The following is a 24,518-nucleotide window of genomic DNA, read 5'->3' on the forward strand; positions in this document are numbered from 1 at the left end:
ATGGGGAGGACATTTTTACCCCCTCCCCAGCTCCAGGGAAGCCTTTGGAGCCTGGTGAAGTCAAAACACGAGTCCACCGTGCCTACCAGAAGTTGGGAAACAGGCTGTTTCCAGACTCCAGAGGACCTCCCGGGGGGGGGGGGGGCAGGGAAGCTGTTTTTGCTCTCCCCAGGCACTCACTGCCATCACTGCTATAGGTTATACAGTAAGTCACAGTTGACTGAGTTCATATATTATTTATTTATTTATTGGATTTGTATGCCGCCCCTCTCCGGAAACTCGGGGCGGCTAACAGCAACAATAAAGCAGTGTACAATAGTAGTCTGATGTTAGAAACAATTAAAAACCCATTAATATAAAAAAAACCAAACATACATACATACATACCATGCATAGAATTGTAAAGGCCTAGGGGGAAGAGGGTCTCAATTCCCCCATGCCTGACAGCAGAGGTGGGTTTTAAGCAGCTTATGAAAGGCAAGGAGGGTGGGGGCAATTCTAATCTCTGGGGGGAGTTGGTTCCAGTGAGCTGATGGTTTTGAACACTAAGCCAAAAAAACCAACTAAATTATGGCTTAGCATTTTGTGTGACCTTAGCCTGTAGTTTGTTCAACAGACCATTATTAAATAAGCCACGATTTCATAAAATGTAAAGCCTAGTAAATGGCAAAGTTCCCTAAATAATATTTTTCTTCCTTTCTTCCACAGGTTTGGAGATGGAGTCATCTCCTCAGCAGCTACAGACAAAGGCTTATGTCCGTCAATTCCAGGTTATTGACAATCAGAATTTGCTCTTTGAACTCTCTCACAAGCTGGAGTCAAACAGCCAGTGAAATTCCTGTCCATATGCAGGCATTGTTTAAAAAGAATGTTTACTCTGTATGATACTTGAGCACTTTTTGGATGTACAGGGGATCCACCTAGGCTTTGCCTTAGTTGTAGAGGCAAGTATGGAGTCATGAGATGGCAAGGATGAAGAGTCTTTGTCATGGCTGGCCCAAGGCACGTTGGTGGAAAATTTAATGGCACCTTGTAATCTTACCGATTAGAGTGGGACACAATCTGTTGGGAAGCTCTCCTGCTAGATTCATCCATCCACGTTGATGTCAGAGCTGAAAAACCCAAATAGCACCTTTTTAAAGTTGCTTTATAATACAGTGAGCAATTTAATTGTGTCTTAACTCTTAATCAAGCCTATCAGTTCATAATAATTCATATGCAGGAAATTTTTCCAAAAGGTTTCAATCTATTGGTCAATCTATTGTTTTTTTTAACTCTGCTACCTTTATTGTCAGTCAAACTACTGTACTATATTAACAACTGAGGTGGCCATCCTATACTGCCTCGTGGGGAAGCTCCATATACCTCCCTTTTACAGGACTCTTAAGACAGACAATAAAATGTCCAGAAGAGATGGAACAGCTTTATAGCCATCACATTCAATTGGATTTCTTGACTGAAGTTTTCACTGAAGATTGGAACCCTATTGATCAAATTTACCTCTCCATCACAAGTAAAAGTGACAAATCCTTGAAAATTACAAATATTTTAATCAGATTAATAAGCTTCCAATCTCAATAATTGGTAAAAGAGCAGTTGCCAGGGGCAGCGTGTGCATAAATATCAAAAAGCATTTATTTTTTTATAGTTAATATCTTATTAAAATATTTATATAGTGTTAATGTACATTTATATTTCCTTCTGAAAAAGCCTGCCGAGGAAGCATTTTAAGGTTACCAGGAGATTCTCAGTCCTCCAGGGTTGATTTTCCCTGACTGTTAATCATAACCATGCATTTCAAAATCTAATTTTAATTGAGGTGAGAAAATCTTGTTAATATCCAGCCACAATAGATATATTGTATTTCTATTCTCTGGGATTTAAAATAATGAAAAATTTAAAAATTTTAAATGCATACAAAAATAATTATCTGCTGTACTTCATTAATAGAGTATGTTTACTCAACAGATTTTAATTAACCTGAACAATTCCCATTCTGCTGAGAATCACTATTTTATAGTCCTAGGCTGCATCAACAGAGGGGATAGTATCAAGATCACATGAAGTGCTAGTACTTCTTTATACTACTTTGGTAAGATTAAACTCAGAATACTGCATCAAGTTTTGGTCCTCGTGACACAAAAGAGACTCTAAAAAGAGTGCAGAGAAGAGCAACAAAGATGATTAGGGGACTGGAGACTAAAGCATATGAAGAATGGTTGCAGGAACTAAATATATCTAGTCTTATAAAGACACGACTAGAAGTGACATGATACTGGTAGCAGTCTTCCAATATCTAAGGAGCTGCCATATAAAAGAGAGGGTCAACCTCTTCTGCAAAACTTTTGAAGACAGGACAAGATGGAAACTTATTAAGGAGAAATCCAACTTCTAGAACTAAGGAGGAAATTCCTGACAATGAGAAGAATAATCAATGGAATGACTTGCCTCCAGAAGCTCTGGGTGCCTCATCAGTGGAGGCTTTTAGAAGAGATTGGACAATCATTTGTCTGACATAATATAGGTGAGCAAGGTGCTGAACTAGAAGATCTCCTCTAAATCTGTTATTCTGTTCCTCAACTTGATCTTCAACTTCGACTAAACTCAATCAACATTTTATCAGGAAGCCCTAAAAGATACAATCCATGATTCTGGATGCTATCTAGGCATTTAATACATCTGAAGGAACTGAATACATTTATATTTGAACATTTAGAAGGAGAGCAAAGCAATGTATCCCTTCCTCTTTGGGTGGCTCTGAAAAGGGTCATTGTAGTTATCAACATCAACAAGGCTGAAGGTAGCAAGGCTACCATATCTGGTCTGCAAAAACCTGGATCAACAGTGTTTATGTCTTCTACTGGTCATGTGAATTTATACAGCTCAGATATGGTGCCTACAGCTTCAATTACTATGAAGAACCAGGATGGGATATAACCATTTAATCTCATATTAATAAGGTTTTCCTTTTCTTTCACGAGACAATTGTAAGAACATTAGAAATGTTTAATTATTCCATACTATGCACACAAATATAATGGCAGATAAAACAAATTTTGCCTTTGGTCTTGTAAAATAGGCATAATGCAGCGAAGGAGGATACCCGGACTACTGGACTTCCCTTGACTTGTGGTCTCCACAGCTCCCCTCCCCCCCATCAAGCAATTCCTCTTGTCTAAAAGATTTTATTGATTGCACTAGAAGCCTTTTTTAAGGTTAATTGTTGTAACAAAGGAGTTGATTCCTAAAGAGGAGGGAACACAGTTGTAGAGGAAAAGATTTAGATCTTAACTGTGGATAAAACTGCAATAAATTGTCAAGATAATACAGGATTAGGCAATATTTCTGCCTGTATTTATTGAAATAATATTTTGCAAGGACAATGGTCCTCTACTATCCTTTGTCCTGCCTTTCCTCTATGAACAAAGTGCACTTAAGGTGTACTAAAACATTGTCAATATCTACTTCCAAATTATTATGAAAATATATCCTTGTTCAGGGACACTTCTATGTAGAGCCAAAAAGAATAAAGATAGAGGTTATAGCATGATAAAAGGCCCAAGCCTTTTTATGTGACATCATACTTGTAAAAGGACCAGGGTTCAATTGCATGATCATGTTCAAAAGCACTCAGTTCAATTACAATGAAAACTAACAGAATGGAACTAGGAAGATAGTATGTATTCTGGATTAATTTATTTGCAATAAAAAAATAAGAATTTGAAAACCTGTTTTATTTTACGAGATGCCAATTTTCTGCAAATAGCTTTAGAATAGCCTTCTATTGAGAAATTTAAGAAGTTGTTTTAGGGAGTTGACAAGATATAAGAAATCTTGATATTAATTAGATCTATACTTCTTGCATGATAAGGTTGTGCCTCTAGTTTGGGTTCTTGAATCTGAGTATTAAATCTTGGGATCTGTTCCATTCTGAAAGTGTGCATTAACCACTTCAGCATGCTCTGGGTGCATTTCCCACCCTATTGAGTAACCCATATGTCACGTCTGTACAGAATATAGTTTTATGCTTAAAGGGGAATACTTGAACCTCGGTAAATTTCTTTTTAGAACTGAGTACTGCATTTCTCTCTGTTGCATTTCTAACATGTTTAATGCTTGGTCATTATTTTGATAGCTATCAAGGAACTAGATGCTGGAAATAAATCTGTTACTTTTAAAATTGTTTTCCTGCTTTGCTGATTTTCCCTTTGATAAAGGTTAATGTGTGTGTGGTGTGTAAAGGATAAGGGTTGCCTCTAGTGGCTTTTTTGTTCAGGGATTTTCATTTCAGGATCTCTTGGTCTTGTTTCTTTATCTCTCTCCTGGTGAGAGCTTTGGGTCCTAGTGTCTGTGTGTATAATGTATATATCTATATATAGGTTGTATATATATATTTTAACAAAGCATTCTTGAATTGTACATGCATTTTTTTTCTTAAAAAAAGAGTTGTATCAGGCCACTATATGGAGATTTTTCTACTGATGGAATGAGGGACAGCTCAGTTACATAAAGTCCTAAAAAGCTTCTGTAAACTGGAATATAAGATGTGTTGCATCATTCCAAGAAAGTGCAGCTTATTTTTGGTCTGGTAGCTATTATTATTATTATGATGATTGGTTGTTGTTGTTATTATTTTGCTACAGAAACATTGGATAAGAAAACAAATGGTGCAAATAAAAACATTGTGAAATATACTGGATTTTATATTGATCTTTTCAAAGCCTTCACAAGGATTAAAATGTTTTATTTTTCTAGTAAAGCTATATACATGCTGAAGAAGATCCAACAGCGGAATTTATTTTACTGATTAAAATCATTCACAAACTTTTTGTTTTATTTTATTCAATGTATAAACTCTTTATCAGAGGACTGCAGGTGACATAAAGAAAAATGCATCATAAAATACATAATACAAAATCAACTACAAATAAACTCAAACTACATCCTGGGAAATAGTGATTATGGTGCTGAAACCAGAAGACTGTTGAGTTCTAGTCCTGCCTTAGGCACGAAAACCAGGTAGGCAACTCTGGACCAATCACCTTCCCTGGGCCCAACTCACCTCACCAGGTGGTTGTTGTGGGGGAAATCGGGGGAGGAAAGACTATTACGTATGTCTGCAGATGTCAGGTTTTTTATTTTATTTATTATTTAGACTTATATGCCTCCCCACTCCCAGAGGGCTCTGGACAGCTTATATTACTTATGAAATAATAAAGACAGGATAAGTAAATCTAATAAAATAAGATAAAATATGTTATGAAGCCATTTTATAAACCACTGGCAAAGGAATCTTAAAGAACCAAGTTTTTAATATTTTCCTAAAAGGCAGCAACCTCAAAGACAGCAGAAAAGGAATGCTGTTCCAAATAGTAGGATCAGTGGCAGGGAATCCATACTTCTCAAGTCTAATGACATCATTTAGTAGATGGGACTAGACTGTGCCATCTTTACCAGTTAATAATAATAATAATAATAATAATAATAATAATAATAATTATTATTATTATTATTATATTTGTATGCCACCCCTCTCCGAAGACTCGGGGCGGCTCACAACAATAACAAAAACAATATAATAGTAATACAAATCTAATATTTAAGAAAGTATATATAAAACCCCAACAATTAAAACCATACAACACATGCATACCAAACATAAAATATAAAAGCCTGCGGGAAGTGTCTCAGTTCCCCCATGCCTGGCGATAAAGGTGGGTCTTGAGTAATATGCGAAAGACAAGGAGGGTGGGGGCTGTTCTAATCTCTGGGGGGAGTTGATTCCAGAGGGCTGGGGCCGCCACAGAAAAGGCTCTTCCCCTGGAGCCCGCCAAATGACATTTTTTTGTCGACGGGACCCGGAGAAGGCCAACTCTGTGGGATTTGTGCGGTAGAATGCGATTCCGGAGGTATTCTGGTCCACTGCCATGTAGGGCTTTAAAGGTCATTACCAACACTTTGAATTGTGACCCGAAACTGATCGGCAGCCAGTGCAGGCCACAGAGTGTTCTAGAAACGTGGGCGAATCTGGGAAGCCCCATGATAGCTCTCACGGCCGCATTCTGCACGATCTGAAGTTCTTTTAAGACAGGAACAAGTTAGAGTCAACCTTCTACATATCCAAACCCTGAATTGTGACAAACAGTATAATGCGTTTTTTTTAAAAATCGAATTGTAAGCATACATACTATTAAATACAGAGAGTCCTATACAAAAATGCATACACTTGTACTGTATGTTGTATGTACGTTGGTATCCCATTATGATGTGTTCAAGCCAGATGGATTATATTTGTGTTTAATATAGATGCATCAAAGTAATTGCTGAAATTAAATGGAAATGCCACGATGGAAAGAGCCTTAATGGAGGAAGCAATTCCAAAACGAAGAAGCGAGTTATCTTCCTTGAAACTATAAATGTCCTCATGGCTAACATTTTACAGATGCAAGTCACTGGTTTGTGGCACTTCTAATTCTCATATGGAAACTCTTTTCTGTTGTCTTTAGACTCTAATGTCAAGACTTGATTTTGTCACCAGGTGTAGTGGTCAAGAGATGAAGCTGAGACCATATGTTGATTGTGCTAACTTTTGATTATGCTAACTTGTGACTGATAGATCTGTTTTACCCCACATGATTTATAGATTGCACACTCCATGTTTGTTAGCATTCATAAATATGCAGTTGAAGCAACATTCAGCACATTCAGTAACTATAGAATTTGACTTATTTCTACAATGGTAGATGCAGGCAGAGACATACAGGTTATGTTATATGATGTTTTCCTATATATGTTTTCTATGACTTCTACAAACATACCATAGGATAGCAATAGCAATAGCCAATTTGTATACCAAAGTTTGCTACTTAAGTTCTAGTCAAAAAACAAATCGTCAATTAACCCTACAGTATTTTAGAATTAACTTTCAGGAATCCTTAAGAAGCAGGGTTAAGATCCAGTTGGCAATTTTATGAAGTAAGAGTAAAACCTAGCTGGAAATGTTATGTTCGATAAAGTGGTTTTTGTGAAATTGTTTTAGGAGAATACAACATTGCAATAAAAGTTTTGTGTAAATAGAAAAAAGAAATGATTCTGTAAATTGTAAGGCACACTAACACTCTAGTCCACAAATGACCCATATAATATAAAACTCAAATTATTGTACATCTAGAAATTCAGAAAATGAAAAAGCAGCTTTCTTGAACCCTGAAAACACAATCCAAACATCTATTTGGTCTTTTTGTCTGGATTTTTAACTACCTTGCCCAATTATCTAAAAGTCTGCATCCTATTTTGTGAACTAAGTTATTGAAATGTTGGTCTTAAGATGGGTAAGAATTAATTCATATAGTTTAGGTTTCTGTTTAGAGATACTGCTTATAATTAGAAAAGCAGAAGTGAAAGGAAGTGAATTGGGCAGAGAATATTTCAATGACCTAGGTACTAGATTGGTGGCAGCAGGTGATAAAATAAATAATATGGATATAATGGTCTTTGCTGCACTTTGAAAAGTGTTCCATACTTTTTAAAGTGAGTATTTTATTCCATTCTTAAAGTGAATAAAATTCCTATTGGTACATGCTGACCTTCCTCATTTCTGAGATGGACACTTCAAATCCAGGAAACCGCCACTGGCACTTGCACATCTGCCCAACAACTTTAACATCAGTTCCCAAAGGAAAGCCAAATGGTTGCTAGATGTAGGAAAATATATAAATGACCCATAAAAACAGTGGCAAGCTTTGAATACCACATCAGCAATGGACAATCCTGAATATAATTTGCACCACAAGATCTGCTGGGATTCTGTACAAATGGGGCAGTATCCCTTCCCCCAAGATGACTCAGTATCTCATGTCAAGCTGTAGATGACACTGGCTGTAATAGCAAGAGCATTTAGACTTATTTATATATATATCGCTTCATAATGCTTTTGCAGCCTTCTCTAAATGGTTTACAGAATCAGCATATTGCCCCCAACAATCTGAATCCTCATTTTACCCACCTCAGAATGATGAAAGGCTGAATCAACCTTGAGCCTCTGGTGAGATTTGAACTGCTGAGCTACAGCTAGCAGTTAGTTAGTCTGCATTGGTTGCCGATCAGTTTCCGGTCACAATTCAAAGTGTTGGTTATGACCTTTAAAGCCCTTCATGGCACTGGACCAGAATATCTCCGAGACCGCCTCCTGCCGCACGAATCCCAGCGACCAATTAGGTCCCACAGAGTGGGCCTTCTCCGGGTCCCGTCAACTAAGCAATGTCGGTTGGCGGGCCCCAGGGGAAGAGCCTTCTCTGTGGCGGCACCGGCCCTCTGGAACCAACTCCCCCCGGAGATTAGAACTGCCCCTACTCTTCCTGCCTTCCGTAAACTTCTTAAAACCCACCTTTGCCGTCAGGCATGGGGGAATTGAAACATCCCCCCCCTGGGCACGTTTAATTTATATATGGTATGCTTGTGTGTGTGTCTGTTAGTTTGTGGGGTTTTTAAATTTTTAAAATTTTAAATTGTTGATTACTTATGATTTGTTTTTTACATGTTGTGAGCCGCCCCGAGTCTTCGGAGAGGGGCGGCATACAAATCCAAGTAATAAATAAATAAATAAATAAATAAATAAATAAATAGTTGAAGTAGCCTGCAGTGCTGCACTCTAACCATTGCACCACCCCAGCAGGTATACTTTATACTGCCTTTGGGAATAAAAAAAAGAATGCCCCCCTATGCCCACCTGCCCTTATGTTAGGATGTCCTGCTGAAACTTTATTTTATTTATTTATTTTGTCTAATACACAATCATACACAATGAATGTTACAGACTTATTTTTGATTCCCTTCCTAATCATGCCAAGCATGGAATTTGCTTTTTTTACTGCTGCTGTGCACTGAGTTGACATCTTCATTGAGCTGTCCACCAAAAGCCCAAGATCCCTTTCTTGGATTGTCTCGGAAACCTTGGTCCCCATCAGTTGGTAGGTATAATTGGGGTTCTATGCATAACTTTGCACTTGTTTAGGTTAAAATGCATTTGCCACTTTGTTTCCAACTCACTGAATTTCGAGAGATCCTTCTGGAGCTCCTGTCAATCAGTTTCACTTTTCACTATCCGGAACAACTTAGTGTCATCAACAAACTTTGCTACCTCACTATTTACTTCTACATCCAGATAATTAATGAATAAATTAAAAAGAAAAGGTCCCAAAACTGAACCTTGGGGTACGCCACTTCTCACTTCTTTCCATCCAGCGAATTGTCCATTTATTGCCACCCTTTGCTTCCTACAATTTAGCCAGTTACCAATCCAGGAGAAGACCTGTCCTCTAATTCTGTGGCTGAAGAGCTTTTTTAGGAGCCTTTGGTGAGGGACTTTGTCAAAAGCCTTCTTTTGTGAAGGGAAAGGTGTGTATTTATAGGTATCCCCATGATACGATTTCTATGTCCATTGGAGTGGCCAATAGTATAGCCATCTTAAAAAAAATTGGCTTAGGAAAAGTACATGTTTCCTGTTGTTCGATAGATCTTGATAGCTTCCTGGTGTTCTGTCTGGGTCCCCCCAGACGCCAACACCAACCAAAAAGAGTAGCCAGACACACTGGTAAAAAGCAAAGGCAGTTTATATAATTCAAAGCAAACACAGGTAACAAAAACTGCTCTTACAGACAGGAACACTATGAAGCTTCACAGAGGTTTCACGAAGGCCAGGCAATAAAACAGGATTCTTGCTGGCAAAAACAACGCTCGAGATAATAAAACCCACGCCTCCCCCAAGTCTTCAAGACTTCTAGGCCATAAGCCAAGATCATCCAAAAACAGGACATACAGGAGGACCATTCTCCATTATCTAGATCAGTGATGGCGAACCTATGGCACAGGTGGCATGCAGAGCTGTATCTACTGGCACATGAACAATTGTCCTAGCTCAGCTCCAATTTGCATGTGTGTGCTGGCCAGCTGGTTTTTGGCTCACCCAGAGGTTCTGAGAGGGCATTTTTGGCTTCCAGAGAGCCTCCAGGGGGATGGGGGAGGGCATTTTTACCCTCCCCCAGTTCCAGGGAAACCTTTGCAGCCTGGGAAGGATGAAACACAAGCGTATGGGGACCAACAGAAGTTGGGAAACAGGCCATTTCCGGCCTTCAGAGGGCCTCTGGGATGCAGGAGAAGCTGTTTTCGCCCTCCCCAGGCATTGAATTATGGGTATGGGCACTTGCGCATGTGCAATACCGCGCGCACAGACTTTTTCGGCACCCAAGGACAAAAGGGTTAGCCATTACTGATCTAGATCAAAATGAACAAGGCGGGTGTAGTGCAGATGGCCATCTCTGTTTTTTTTCTAATGCAAAAGTCCTTTCTCTGCAAAAATGGCTGCTGATTCCATGTGCTGCTAGTCTGGTCGGTTGTCCTTTGTTCTCTTCAGAATTCCACTTTTATGGCCAGTGTTAAATGGGGGGTTGACTAAGAGACAGGGTGCTTCTTACAGGCAACTGTTTATTTACAAGCCGGAAAACAATGATGAAGAAAATCCCAGCAGCTGTCTCTTTTAAAGGGAGCTGTCTGGCACTTTCAGCCACTGTGATTGCTCCAATCCAGTGGAGAAATCTAAAAATTATTTTGGACTCAGTATTAGTCATAGGTCCTCTCTCTCTCTCTCTCTCTCTCTGTCCTTTTCTTCCTCTCTCTTTCTCTTTCTCTTTTTTCTTTCTCTCCTTTTCTTTCTTTTTCTTTCTTCTCTCTCTTTCTTTCTTTCCCTTTCTTTCTCTCTTTCTCTCAGTGGCAGGAGAAGGAAGAAAGTGCTCTGGGGGGGCAGGAGGGCTGGCCTGACAGTGGGACATTTTCCATCAGGGGCTGGATGTGGGGAGCGGAACCCAAGGCAGAGGGCAAGGCATCCGGTGTAGCTGGAGTCTGAGACAATTAGTATTCTTTTGAATTAAAACATTTTTAAAAAAACCATTACTTATGTTGTGAATCACATATTGCTCATAAAAAGCAGCTGCCTTGATGAAATAAAAACATCAATCTTTACCAAAAGAAATACAGACATGAAAAATGATGGATTTAACACAGATTGGTTAAAAAAACTCTCCCTAACCATAAAAGCAACTCAGCAGTCCAACCAATTAACAAAAGAAGCGATGGGAACATTCTCATTGGAGATAATAAACTAGTTGTTTTGTTAGTTGAAAAGTTGTGTCCAACCTATTGCGGCTCCATGGACAATATTCTAGGCCTATGGTCCTCTACCATCTTCTGGAGTCCATTTACACTCCTGCCTCCTGCTTCTACGACTCCATCCAGCCACCTCATTCTCTGTTGTGTCCTTCTTCTTTTGCCCTCAATCTTTCCCAGCATTAAGCTCTTCTCCAGTGAGTCCTTCCTTCTCATTAGATGGCTGAAGTATTTGAGTTTCATCTTCAGAATGTGGCCTTCTAAAGAGCAGTCAGGGTTGATAGAGAGTGAGGAGAGTGAGCACAGCAGCCGCAGCCTCAAGGAGGAAGTAACTGCAGCCAGGCAGCTTCTCAAGGAAGTGGGGCTTCGCTGGCTTTACTGTGGGGTCCTGGGTACCCCAGAAGCTTGAGGCATGGTCTGGCCATTTTCCCTCTGCTGCTTTAAAATGTATGCTGTTTTGATTGGCTGTAGTATTGCAAGTTGCTATAAGAGGGAGATAGAGATCATGGCTTAATCTCTCTATTGTTTCATTCTGTTTGACTTTTATAGTGATCTGTGTGTTATGTTCTGATATTCTGATGCGTTTGTAAGCCGTAATATCTTTGTTGAATGTATATGACAAAGAAAAATTGGTAAGATTATTTACAGTGATCCCTCGATTTTCGCGATCTCGATCTTTGCGAAACGCTATGTCGCGATTTTTCAAAAAATAATAATTAAAAAATACTCCACGGTTTTTTTTCTATACCACGGTTATTTTGACCGCCCTCTTTTGCAGTGCAGTATATAAAGAGCCAAGGGGCTCCAAGGAGAAGGCGTGAGCCGTCGCGACCACTCCTACCTTCGGGCAAGGCAGGAGCAGCCTGGGCTCCGAGGGCGGCGCAGTGGCCATTCGGTTTGGCGCAAGGCAGCGAAGGAGAAAGGCAGGCGGCAGGCTGGGCGTGAGGGTCCAGCTGGCTGGAAGGGAGCCGCCCCCTGACCCTCCTCCCCCCCAAAGTTTTGCAGAGCGGCTGTTGCGCTGACGGCAATGTGGCTGCTCCTGGGCTCAGCGGGTGAGTGGGAGCTGGACGAAGGGGAGCAGAGGCGGGCGAGGACAGCTGCCCGCTCCAGCGGAGAAGAGGCGTGAGCTTGAGGGGCGAGCCAAGGGGGAGATGCTGGGGGAAGGGAAGCCTTCACCCACTTTCAGAGGTGCGCCGCCTCGGCTCTCCTCTCCGCCGGCAGGGAAGTCACTCTTCGCCGCCCGCCAGGCTATGTCGGGGCGCAGCCGGTTGGGATCCACCACCGGCGTTTCCAGCTGATTGTAGGGAAGGCGCAGAGGGAAGGGATCATCGGCCGCCGGCGGGAGCGCAAAGCGAGTGGGGTGCAGCAGCAGCCCCGATTCCCTTAAGAGGAGGCGCAGCAGCCTCAGACCGCTTGACTGGTGCCCTCGGCCGAGAAGCGAACTCTCTTCTGGCCGGCTGAGCTGTCCCTGGGCCGGCAAGAACCCCGGCGGCACAGCACCGACCGTGCCAACTGCTCGGTCCAAAGCGAGGCGCCCGCTGATCGCCTGGAAAGCGCCCCGGGGCCAAAACAGAACCAGGGCGCACGGACGGCCTAGCCAGCGCATGGCAGCCCTGAGGTGCTGACCCGGCGCAGCCCTCCACCCGGCGCTTCTGGAGAGAGGAAGGCGGCACCTCAGCCCCGAGAGAGAAGGGCCTGGAACGGGAGGCTCTGGAGCGGCTAAGCAACTTTTCCCCGCACGCACACACACACGCACACAAAGTGAGAAGGGGGCGGGAAGGAGAAGAGGAGGTGGGAGGCAGTCCCCTGTCCCGCTGCCCTAAGGCTTCCCTTCCCCCAGCATCTCCCCCTTGGCTCGCCCCTCAAGCTCACGCCTCTTCTCCGCTGGAGCGGGCAGCTGTCCTCGGCCGCCTCTGCTCCCCTTCATCCAGCTCCCACTGGAAAGTTCACCAGGAGCTCCCATTTCTCCTTCAGGAGCCGCTCCGTCACATCGCGTTCCAGGGGCGACTCGAGCACCCAGAATGCGGCGCTACCCAGCAACAGGTAGCTCAGGTAGAGGAGCGGGCGGGCGGGCAGTAGCAGCGAGGGCGCCGGAGGCGCTGGGGGGGGGCGGGGGCAGCCAAAAATTGTGTTTTTACTTCCGCGCCGCTATATTGCGAAAAATCGATTATCGCGAGAGGTCTTGGAACGGAACCCTCGCGATAATCGAGGGATCACTGTAATTCTAGAGATTGACTGATCTGAACATATATAAGCTGGACTGTTTATTTGGACTGTGCTAATACTTAAATTAAACACTATATGCACTTTAATGTATCTCTGTGTGTTACTAGATAATTATCTTTACTGCAATATTCCATTTCTGTGTGCATGTCTTTTATAAGGGTTGCTCTGCGCACACCTTAACATGCACCACTGTCTGGTGGCCGCGTGGCCTGAGAGGGATGATGAGGCACCTCTGGTGGACAAAGTTTTGGTACTTGCCTGGTCTCGCCTTCCTCCACTGGAGACAATGGATGCCCCCAGCCCTGCCTGGGTCACAACAGGTATTCCCCCCCCATGTGAGCAATGTTGAGCTGGGCATACCCGCTGGCCACAACCATCCAGTCCCCTGAAGCCAACCACAACCCTGATGCAGCCCTCAATGAAATCAAGTTACATGTCCCTGGATGTCACGTGCCGGGGAGGGCAGCAGGCAGGACGGGGTGGAAACGAACATTTGTGCACAACTCCAGCTGATTGGTGGCTGCCACTTCCTGGATTACTGGTCTCGGTTCAGGTCTCATTTTTTCCCCTGCTGCTGCATCTCCGCTCCTTGTTTTTTCCTCTTTCTTCTTCCTGGCCTCAGATGAGCTTCCCTCTCTCCTGCCCAGCTCCCCTCCAGCCTCACACTGCCCCCTCCCACCTGAGATGCAAGCAGAAGGCGTGGGTGGAAGCGGTGCTGGCAGCATTTATGCTTCTGGCAGAACCCATTTGCCTAACTACCCAGCCTAAGGTGGGTGAGGGGCGACCCAGGAAGGAGAGCGCAGGAAACACAAAGCAAATTGTCATCCCAGCGAGCAACACTGGTAAGGTTGTAAATCGAGGACTTAACAGTTCACAGTTAAAGCCATTCCCACCTGATTACCTGGCTGGAAAGCCACTGCTATCCAGTCACATGACCACTAAACCATACCCATGGTAAAAATTTTGGCTGCCCATTACTGGTCCCATGAATAATGAGAACCATAGCCCAACACAGTTGCAGTTGCTCCCAATGGGCGAATAGCTATTCTGAAATGATTTTAAACCTCAGGATAAAGATAACATTACAAGGTGCATGTAAAATGTGTTTAATAATCCAATACTATATACAATAATATGCATTTAGTCTTCTTCCTCTTCTTCTTCTTCTTCTTCCTCCTCTCCCTCTCCCTCTTCTGAACTTCTGTAGATATAAAAGGAATAAAAGACGATGTAATTATAAAACTACATATTCTTCTAATAAGTCTGTTCAAATTTTGTCTAGCTATTATTATAATAGATACAGTACCCTTAATCTCAGATACAGTAGCCTTAATCTCATATTCTTCTAAAGTAATATCCATGTATTGAGATGCCAATATTTTTCTGAGAAGAGCAGGAATTTCAGTATTTCAGAACTGCATCACAGCCATTTGCTCTAAGAGAAAAGGCCTCGGTAGCCACCCATAGAATCTTCTCCCAATAGCTACTTTGGGTCTGGCAGCATCACTTTCTATCTATGGTAAGGCTAGGGAAAGGGAGAAATGAAGCCCTAAGATGAGCAGTACGTTTCCAGAGGCCTCGCATTGGCCTTCCAACAAGACTCAGGAAAGAAATGCTGGGTGACGGCTTCTCTTTTTTGACATGTTTCAATGAATGTAATTAATAAATGTTAAATAAATGTTGTAAACCACTGGAATTATGTATATATGAGTTGGGCAATTATATCCATTTGTTTAATAAATAAATGAAATGTGTGATTATTTCTGTATCCCTGTAAACAAGATACTATACCAATAAAATACTGTATTTCAATAGGAGGAATACAATGAGTGCAACTTAAAATAACGGTACCGCTTATTCATAATTAACCGTGTTTGGTAGAATTGTTATTGTGGAATCTAAATGTAAATGTATTTAGGAATAAAACACTTTTTCTTTCTATTGTTGAACAGTGAAATAAAATGATGAGATTATGAGATGTTTTAAACATTAAATATCTTATCATGCATTCTGAATCACTTCAAAAATTCTTAAACAGAAATACTCCTGACTTGCACCCTGTAGCTACTTACGTTTTCTTTGAAGTGGCTTCAGTTCCTTCCTCTGTTTCGGAAGCCCTGGTAAAAGAAATAGCAGAATTTAAGTATTTTTCTGGCAGCAATTGAAAATTTTATCATCACTTGGTCAGCTTGTCCTAGTTATATATCTGTTTATTTATTCGATTTAATTGCCACTTACATCCTCTGATGACATGAGTGGAGTGGACCAACCTCAAAGAAACGAGACTATTCCTCAAATAGCCTGACCTATGTCATGCAGGGCTTTTAGGGTAATAACCAACTCTTTCGATTGCACTCAGAAACAAACAAGCAACCCGGGCAGCTGTCAGTTACATTGATATAACATGGACCACTCTAGGAGTCACAAGAACTGCCTGTGCTGCATCCATTATTGCTTGTATGAAAGCTTACTTTTTTCTATGGGTTCCTCAAGCAGTAGAGCTACCATTTTAGTCTTTTCCTTCCAAGTATTAATGCTTAGGACTTGCTTTCTCTGTCTTTCCAAATGTTATCAAACTCACAATCAGGTTGGAATAGAGATTGCTGGTCAATAAAATTTGTGGCCGAAGAGGTCAATCCACAAATCATTGAGCAAGGCACTTCTCCATCTCTATTGTATCAACAAGCAAATCAGTTTTATAGCATCATTAACTCCCTTTATTTACACTGAAGAGTGTGAGAAGATTTCATAAAATCTTCCTTAATGTGCACCAAAATAAATTAAGCCTCTCTGGGAAGGAGGCACTCTCTGATGCTCAGATTTTGGCAGCAAATTATTTTGGGTAATTTCCTGCACTCAGCTAGAAACTCTCATTTGGGTTTGGGAAATGGGACAGTCTGGGAAGAATGCTGCTTTTTGCCTTGTAGTTTCAACCTAGTTAGTGAGTGCTGGAACTAGGAGGCATCCTCTGCTTCCTAGTTCTGCTTCCCCCAATTTAAATTTTTAATTCAGAATGCTCTTAGAATCTGAAATGTGTTCAATTACTAAAAAGTGTCCTACATAAGGGATGGGCTCACCAGTCGCCCCTCCGTTTCAAATCGATTCATCAGCCCTGTTGCAGGTACCCGTCCACTCTCCCCTTGTATCAATGTGACTATTGGTTGCTTTCGGTGACCGAATAGACACTTATGTCAGCGGCACTTCCTTTTAGGTTTCCCCTGGTTTTTTTGCCTACTCCACACTGGGAGCTGGGGGATGGGAGAGGTTACGGGATGTCTTGCAATCTTGGTTCATTAGGGCTAGGTCAACTAGCTTAAATCCAGTTAAAGTTAAAAAAGAGCCCTTGACAGACTGTACTACTCACCCAGTCTTTGGTGTAGCTTCACTCTCGGGTGCCTCTTTTTCAGACCTGACAAAGAAGGGAAAGGTGTTTTAACAGAAGTTAAAAAGAATTCTGCTACAGCTAATATTGTCTCCTTCCCAGAAAATATTTTGGAGGAAAAAAAGTTATAAGTTAAATAACAATCATTGAGATACTTTTACTACTCACTCATTTGGTAATGCCTCACTAGTGGGTTTCTTTTTTTCAGACCTGACAAAAAAGAGAAAGGTGTTTTAACACAACAGAAGTTAAAAAGAAGGTTGTTACAATTGAGATAGCATCCTTCCCAGGGATACAATTGGCATTTTAACAGGCTCCACTCTATCCCACATATATAATTCTACAGATACTCACATTTTCTTTGAACTGGCCTTTTTACCAGGTGTTGGAGGTGGAGGTGGAGCTGGTGCTGGTGCTGGTCCTGGCTTTGGAGATGAGACAGGGGTTGAAGGTGGAGCTGCAGGTGGAGGTCCAGTTGCTATTGATGGTATTAACTTCCTAGGAAGATAAAGCAGAAACAGAAATGAATCCAAGTTTGTTTAATTGGTCCAGCACTCAGGTGGTATTAAACAGTTTTGAGGGATCTACATAAATATTTTTGTACATTTATTTGTTTAACAATCACTGTTTTTCTACATGCCTTCATATCAATGTTGACTTCTGGCAAATATCTGGACTGACCCTGCGGGTTTTATGGAAAGATTTCAGAAGTGGTTTGCCACTGTTGAATGCCCAAGGTGAGACTAGAACTCATCATCTCTTGATTTCTAGCATGGTATATAAACCACTGCAACAACTGGGTCTTTATCAAATGTAGCTGTTTCTAAAGTATTGTTTGATTGATTATATTTCTGCTTTTTGATTACTAAAATATCAGGAAAATATAGTTACATTTAAAAATAAAATATATAATTGCAGAGAATGTTCTATAATAGTCTAATTTACAGTATATATAAATACAGTATATTGAAAAATAAAATTTTCAATTAAATATGATAAGTACTCTTCCAATGTTTTAAAATCTGCTTAATTACTCAATAGTGCACTCTAAAGTTTTCTAATAATTTCATTTCAACAAAAATGTAGAAGAGTTGATGTGGTGCTCAAAATTTTAAAAAGGAAGACTTTGGTCATGTCACGCAGAGGAGTTCGCTGGAGAATGAATCTGGAAGAATCAACAGTAAAAGGAAGCCAGGCTATCAAAGAACATGGTGCATGGACACTATAAAAGCCAGAGATCAACCAGAACAGACAAAAACTCAAGGAAGTAGTGCAAGATAGGAAAATGTGGCGAGATCTGGTCCGTAGAATTGCCAAGAGTTGGTTGGACATGATTAAATGCATCCTCCTCCTCCTCATCATCATCACTATCATCATGTTTTGTGAATTTCTTTCTTGTGATATGTGCCAAGTGGGGGGAAAAGAGAAGAAAAATACCTTGGTCTTTCACGATTGAATATCATTTCCTCTTTGAAGGATTCTTCACGAAATTTTTTAAGAAGTTGATCAGGAGGTAGTTGATACACATTGTTAAGAGAAGCACGGTTGTAGAAAGAAGATTCTGAACTCTACACATGAGGAAAAGATGTGAAAAAGTTATAATAAAACTTCAGAGGTTTTAATATTAGTGGTTCATTATCATTTTATTTATATCTCAGATTCAAATTCCAAATCCTGGAATGGAGGTTCTTCCTGAGCAGGAAGCGCAATCATAGATCAGCTGCTGCCCTGGGTGGGGGTCTGGAAGCCACAGAGCCGGATTTGGGGGTGGGGGAGAGAAAGAAAGAAAGACTTCTGCGGGCTTCTTTGCATGCAGCCCAAACTCTGTCTCTTTTTCTTTCTTTCTCTTTCTCTCCCCCACCACCATAAACTCCAGCCCTGCGGCTTCCAAACCCCAGCCAGGGCTATAGCCGCTCTGCTAGTGAGCTTCCTGTTCTCTTCTATTCCAGCTGGAGCTGGAACTAAACAGACCGACTGAGGGATGCCACAGAGCTGCCAGATTCCATTAAGACAGTTGTCTTGTTCCCCGCCCCACCTCCTGCACCATGATAAGGCCAAAACAATAAAAATGTATTCTTTTCGGGTAAACGCGGAAATGCTCCTGGCGGGGACTGCTTCGGGCCACGATTTTGCGAATACCCATAAAACTGAAGGGTGGGTGTGCACACACTCTACCTGCACCATTCCAGTAGGGCCGCAAATAGCTGCCCTTTACTGCATAGTTCACATCTTAAGCCACGCCATGTAAGGTTGCCATCACATTTTCTTGCAATGTTTCTCAAGTGTTCTCTGTGCCACGCTTTGATTTTCCATCTATTTAATCTGTCATCCGGCTGTTTTTTCTTATATTGTGCCTTTGTTTCTGTTGTTTTTATAATGTTCTCCATTTTCACAGCCTGCAGCAATTTTTCTGTACTTTTCTGTACCTTGTTTTTATTCTTCTACAGTTTGATTTATTTGTCATAGCCTTCTGCCCCCTATTTTTCTTGGAAGGTGCAACCTGTCGATTTCATTGGATGGATTCAAAGGTTTGTGTGTTTTCCTCTCCAGATTGTCCCGTTCAGCTGAAGTCCAGTTGATGATTCCAATTTAGTAGTTTATCACTGGAACTGCCGATGTATTAATGGATTCAATTATGTTTCCAGCATTCAGCTTTGATTTTAATATTTTGCGGACCTTTTGCATTGACTCTTTCACTTTTCCAAGCAAGTTATTATCTATTTCCAATATGCCTATTTCTTTTGGGGGGGTGGGGGTATAATTTTTTTTATTGTTTTTCCACTCTTTACAGAGATTCAAATTCACATACCTCAAATTAAAATACAATACAATATAATATCAAATGCCAAATTCTTAATCAAAATTTCCTAATTATTGATCCAATTTGTTCTGGTACACATCATTCATCCTATGCTGCCTCATTTTCAAATTCTATCATCCAGATTTCAGAAATTATTTTCGCTTTCATTTGAATTCAAAATGCTATAGCTATCTAAATTTCTCTTTACTGTTTTTCTACCAAAATTATCCCGTCGTGCTTCAGTCCATTTTTATATTCTTACTTAATTTATTCCTGCAGTGTGATAATCTTCCCTAATCTATACGTTTCCCTAATCTATGTATTATATGCCTAACTATTTCTAACCAGTATCCTTTGCTAATGCTTTCACTATGGTTCTATTTCCCAGTTCTATTCCTTCTTTCTTTCTTTTTTCCTCGCTCCATGGATAATATAGCACATTTTTCAAGTCCAAATTTCATTATGATCTCACTGCTGAACAGTTGAACTGTGTTGAGTATTGATCTAAGTTCAGGGGCCTTTTCACATATATTTTAAAGTCATCCATATTAAATAGATTTATCTTCCCAGGTTATATTGCGATTTGGTATCCCACTTTTGTGTTGTTGTTGTTGTTGTTATTTTCTGTAATACTTATGGGAATGTGGAGCCATTTTCATCAGATCCAATAAGAAAACTGAATATAGTCAGATCACCAGTGGTTGCTTCTGTACTTACATACCTGTTTTCCAGGTGTTTCTTCCTTCTGTGTATCCAGAATTGTACTTAAAGAAAACAATTAAAGAGAAAAATAGTGAGATCTTTGGACTTTTACTTATTTTTGGCTTACTTAGCATGAATGTCGTCCTGAATATTTTAACTTTTATGTTTATTTAGCACTGAAAATAATTGAAAGTTTACAAGACAAGAGGGGAAAAAAGGACATGGCCACCAAATGAGGAAAGTAGAAGGAAGCCAATGTAAACATACATATTCATCCAGCAAAAATTTTTTCCAGTGTTTTCAACTTTTAGATGCAGTGTTCCTATTTTTTACAGTCAAGCTTAGAACGATTTACATTGAGTTGTTCATGCACATATTATTGTGATTAAAACAGAAAAAGTCATTTACAGGTAAAACATTACTATGCATAGTTTTGTATGCAATACCTAGGTCTGACAACGAGTGACACAGCTCTAACTTATCCCAAAAAAGAACTTTGAGTTCAGTAGCATTAGGAATTCTATTGTGTACAGCAGAGTGCAAGACTTTTCAAATGAGGTACAGTGATCCCTCGAGTTTCGCGATCTCGACTATTGCGAAACGCTATATCGCGATTTTTCAACCCGGAAGTAAACAACACCATCTACGCATGCGCGCCCTTTTCTTTCTATGGCCACGCATGCGTAGATGGTGGAGTTTGCCGGGCAGATCAGCTGCTGTGCGGCTTCCCTGGGTCTTCCCCCTCTTGCCGGGGTTTCCCCTTTGCGTGGGCGGCGGGGAAACCCCAGCGCTGCTTCCCATCCGAGTCCGCAGGAAAAAAGCCGCGGGCGACCGAGCGGATCCTGCCGTTTGGGGCACTCGGCGGGCAGGGGCATGAAGGATCTCCCCGCCGGCCTCGGGAGCGCGTGGGAGGGTGGCGAGCCTAGGAAGACGAGGCGACGCCGGCCGCCGTCGAGGTAGAGGAGGAAGCGGATCGGCGCTCCGCCCCACCAGGGTTCCTCTTCATGAGGGCGTCCGCCGAGCTGCCCGTCTTCAATTCACCCGGGCTCCCGATCCTGCTGGGCGGCTGGGAGACTCGGCGGGGAGCGCGCGCGTCCGGGACCCAGAGTGCCCTTGTGGCCGCCCATTCATGCCGCTCCGTCGCTGCCATGCTGGCTTCCCCTCAGGAGACACGCCTGAGTGGCCTTTTTGCTGTTCCTCTCAAGAGTTCTTGCGGGGGAAAAGCCGCTAGCCGGCTTTCGGAGCTCCTCCGGCGTCACCCGGCTTCTGGCAGAAGCCTTCCCTCTTTTTTTTCATGTGCTTGGTGAGGAAAACAGGCGGGGAGGAGGCGACGGGGCCAAAGGGAGCCGAGGGAAGCTCGGCTGCAGTCGAGAGAGGAATGGCTCGGGCTCGCCGCAAGAAAAAAAAGAGAGAAGGCTTCTCTCGACCGCAGCCGAGCTTCCTTTGGCCCCGTCGCCTCCTCCCCGCCTGCGAGACACTTCTTCTCCGGCTTTCGGAGCTCCTCCGCCGTCACCCGGCTTCTGGCAGAAGCCTTCTCTCTTTTTTTTCATGTGCTTGCCGAGGAAAAGCAGGCGGGGAGGAGGCGACGGGGCCAAAGGGAGCCGAGGGAAGCTCGGCTGCAGTCGAGAGAGGAATGGCTCGGGCTCGCCGCAAGAAAAAAAATAGAGAAGGCTTCTCTCGACCGCAGCCGAGCTTCCCTCGGCCCCCTTTGGCCCCGTCGCCTCCTCCCCGCCTGCGAGACACTTCTTCTCCGGCTTTCGGAGCTCCTCCGCCGTCACCCGGCTTCTGGCAGAAGCCTTCCCTCTTTTTTTTCGTGCGCTTGGTGAGGAAAAGCAGGCGGGGAGGAGGCGACGGGGCCAAAGGGAGCCGAGGGAAGCTCGGCTGCAGTCGAGAGAGGAATGGCTCGGGCTCGCCGCAAGAAAAAAAAGAGAGAAGGCTTCTCTCGACTGCAGCCGAGCTTCCCTCGGCCCCCTTTGGCCCCGTCGCCTCCTCCCCGCCTGCTTTTCCTCGCCAAGCGCACGAAAAAAAAGAGGGAAGGCTTCTGCCAGAAGCCGGGTGACGGCGGAGGAGCTCCGAAAGCCGGAGAAGAAGTGTCTCGCAGGCGGGGAGGAGGCGACGGGGCCAAAGGGGGCCGAGGGAAGCCTTCTCTCTTTTTTTTCTTGCGGCGAGCCCGAGCCATTCCTCTCTCGACTGCAGCCGAGCTTCCCTTGGCCCCCTTTGAATCCCGCCGCTTCTGCTGGATACGGGCGTTCCACTTTCCCTCCAAGGCAAAAAGATTCCGGCATTCTGGGTTGATGGGACCGGACTTCCCAGGCGGAAGGCGTGCCCCTCTCCCCGGCAACTTTTTGCCTGAGAGGAACGGTGAAATGCCCCTCGTAGCAGCTGCTACGAGTGGCGTTCCACTTTCCCTCCAAGGCAAAAAGATTCCGGCATTCTGGGTTGATGGGACCGGACTTCCCAGGCGGAAGGCGTGCCCCTCTCCCCGGCAACTTTTTGCCTGAGAGGAACGGTGAAATGCCCCTCGTAGCAGCTGCTACGAGTGGCGTTCCACTTTCCCTCCAAGGCAAAAAGATTCCGGCATTCTGGGTTGATGGGACCGGACTTCCCAGGCGGAAGGCGTGCCCCTCTCCCCGGCAACTTTTTGCCTGAGAGGAACGGTGAAATGCCCCTCGTAGCAGCTGCTACGAGTGGCGTTCCACTTTCCCTCCAAGGCAAAAAGATTCCGGCATTCTGGGTTGATGGGACCGGACTTCCCAGGCGGAAGGCGTGCCCCTCTCCCCGGCAACTTTTTGCCTGAGAGGAACGGTGAAATGCCCCTCGTAGCAGCTGCTACGAGTGGCGTTCCACTTTCCCTCCAAGGCAAAAAGATTCCGGCATTCTGGGTTGATGGGACCGGACTTCCCAGGCGGAAGGCGTGCCCCTCTCCCCGGCAACTTTTTGCCTGAGAGGAACGGTGAAATGCCCCTCGTAGCAGCTGCTACGAGTGGCGTTCCACTTTCCCTCCAAGGCAAAAAGATTCCGGCATTCTGGGTTGATGGGACCGGACTTCCCAGGCGGAAGGCGTGCCCCTCTCCCCGGCAACTTTTTGCCTGAGAGGAACGGTGAAATGCCCCTCGTAGCAGCTGCTACGAGTGGCGTTCCACTTTCCCTCCAAGGCAAAAAGATTCCGGCATTCTGGGTTGATGGGACCGGACTTCCCAGGCGGAAGGCGTGCCCTTCTCCCCGGCAACTTTTTGCCTGAGAGGAACGGTGAAATGCCCCTCGTAGCAGCTGCTACGAGTGGCGTTCCACTTTCCCTCCAAGGCAAAAAGATTCCGGCATTCTGGGTTGATGGGACCGGACTTCCCAGGCGGAAGGCGTGCCCCTCTCCCCGGCAACTTTTTGCCTGAGAGGAACGGTGAAATGCCCCTCGTAGCAGCTGCTACGAGTGGCGTTCCACTTTCCCTCCAAGGCAAAAAGATTCCGGCATTCTGGGTTGATGGGACCGGACTTCCCAGGCGGAAGGCGTGCCCCTCTCCCCGGCAACTTTTTGCCTGAGAGGAACGGTGAAATGCCCCTCGTAGCAGCTGCTACGAGTGGCGTTCCACTTTCCCTCCAAGGCAAAAAGATTCCGGCATTCTGGGTTGATGGGACCGGACTTCCCAGGCGGAAGGCGTGCCCCTCTCCCCGGCAACTTTTTGCCTGAGAGGAACGGTGAAATGCCCCTCGTAGCAGCTGCTACGAGTGGCGTTCCACTTTCCCTCCAAGGCAAAAAGATTCCGGCATTCTGGGTTGATGGGACCGGACTTCCCAGGCGGAAGGCGTGCCCCTCTCCCCGGCAACTTTTTGCCTGAGAGGAACGGTGAAATGCCCCTCGTAGCAGCTGCTACGAGTGGCGTTCCACTTTCCCTCCAAGGCAAAAAGATTCCGGCATTCTGGGTTGATGGGACCGGACTTCCCAGGCGGAAGGCGTGCCCCTCTCCCCGGCAACTTTTTGCCTGAGAGGAAAGGTGAAATGCCACTCGTAGCAGCTGCTACGAGTGGCGTTCCACTTTCCCTCCAAGGCAAAAAGATTCCGGCATTCTGGGTTGATGGGGCCGGACTTCCCAGGCGGAAGGCGTGCCCCTCTCCCCGGCAACTTTTTGCCTGAGAGGAACGGTGAAATGCCCCTCGTAGCAGCGGCTACGAGTGGCGTTCCACTTTCCCTCCAAGGCAAAAAGATTCCGGCATTCTGGGTTGATGGGGCCGGACTTCCCAGGCGGAAGGCGT

The 24,518-nt window shown here is 43.9% G+C and overlaps 1 protein-coding gene across 2 annotated transcripts in view; it reads left to right on the plus strand.

The window, feature by feature from the left end:
- LOC139155457 (rap guanine nucleotide exchange factor-like 1) overlaps positions 1-4,694 on the plus strand; it is an 88,103-nt gene extending 83,409 nt beyond the window's left edge. Inside the window, exons 15-16 of one of the 2 annotated variants that reach the window (XM_070730592.1) lie at positions 709-770; positions 1,969-4,694. In XM_070730592.1, the coding sequence (XP_070586693.1) occupies positions 709-770; positions 1,969-2,064 (158 nt within the window). In that variant the 3' untranslated portion in view covers positions 2,065-4,694. Of the gene's footprint in view, positions 1-708; positions 1,520-1,968 lie in introns of those variants that run through there. The other variant, XM_070730593.1, reaches the window with a different exon arrangement.
- The last annotated feature ends 19,824 nt before the right edge of the window (positions 4,695-24,518 follow it).

This window comes from Erythrolamprus reginae, unplaced genomic scaffold, assembly GCF_031021105.1.
Source record: "Erythrolamprus reginae isolate rEryReg1 unplaced genomic scaffold, rEryReg1.hap1 H_2, whole genome shotgun sequence".
Taxonomy (NCBI): Eukaryota; Metazoa; Chordata; class Lepidosauria; order Squamata; family Dipsadidae; genus Erythrolamprus; species Erythrolamprus reginae.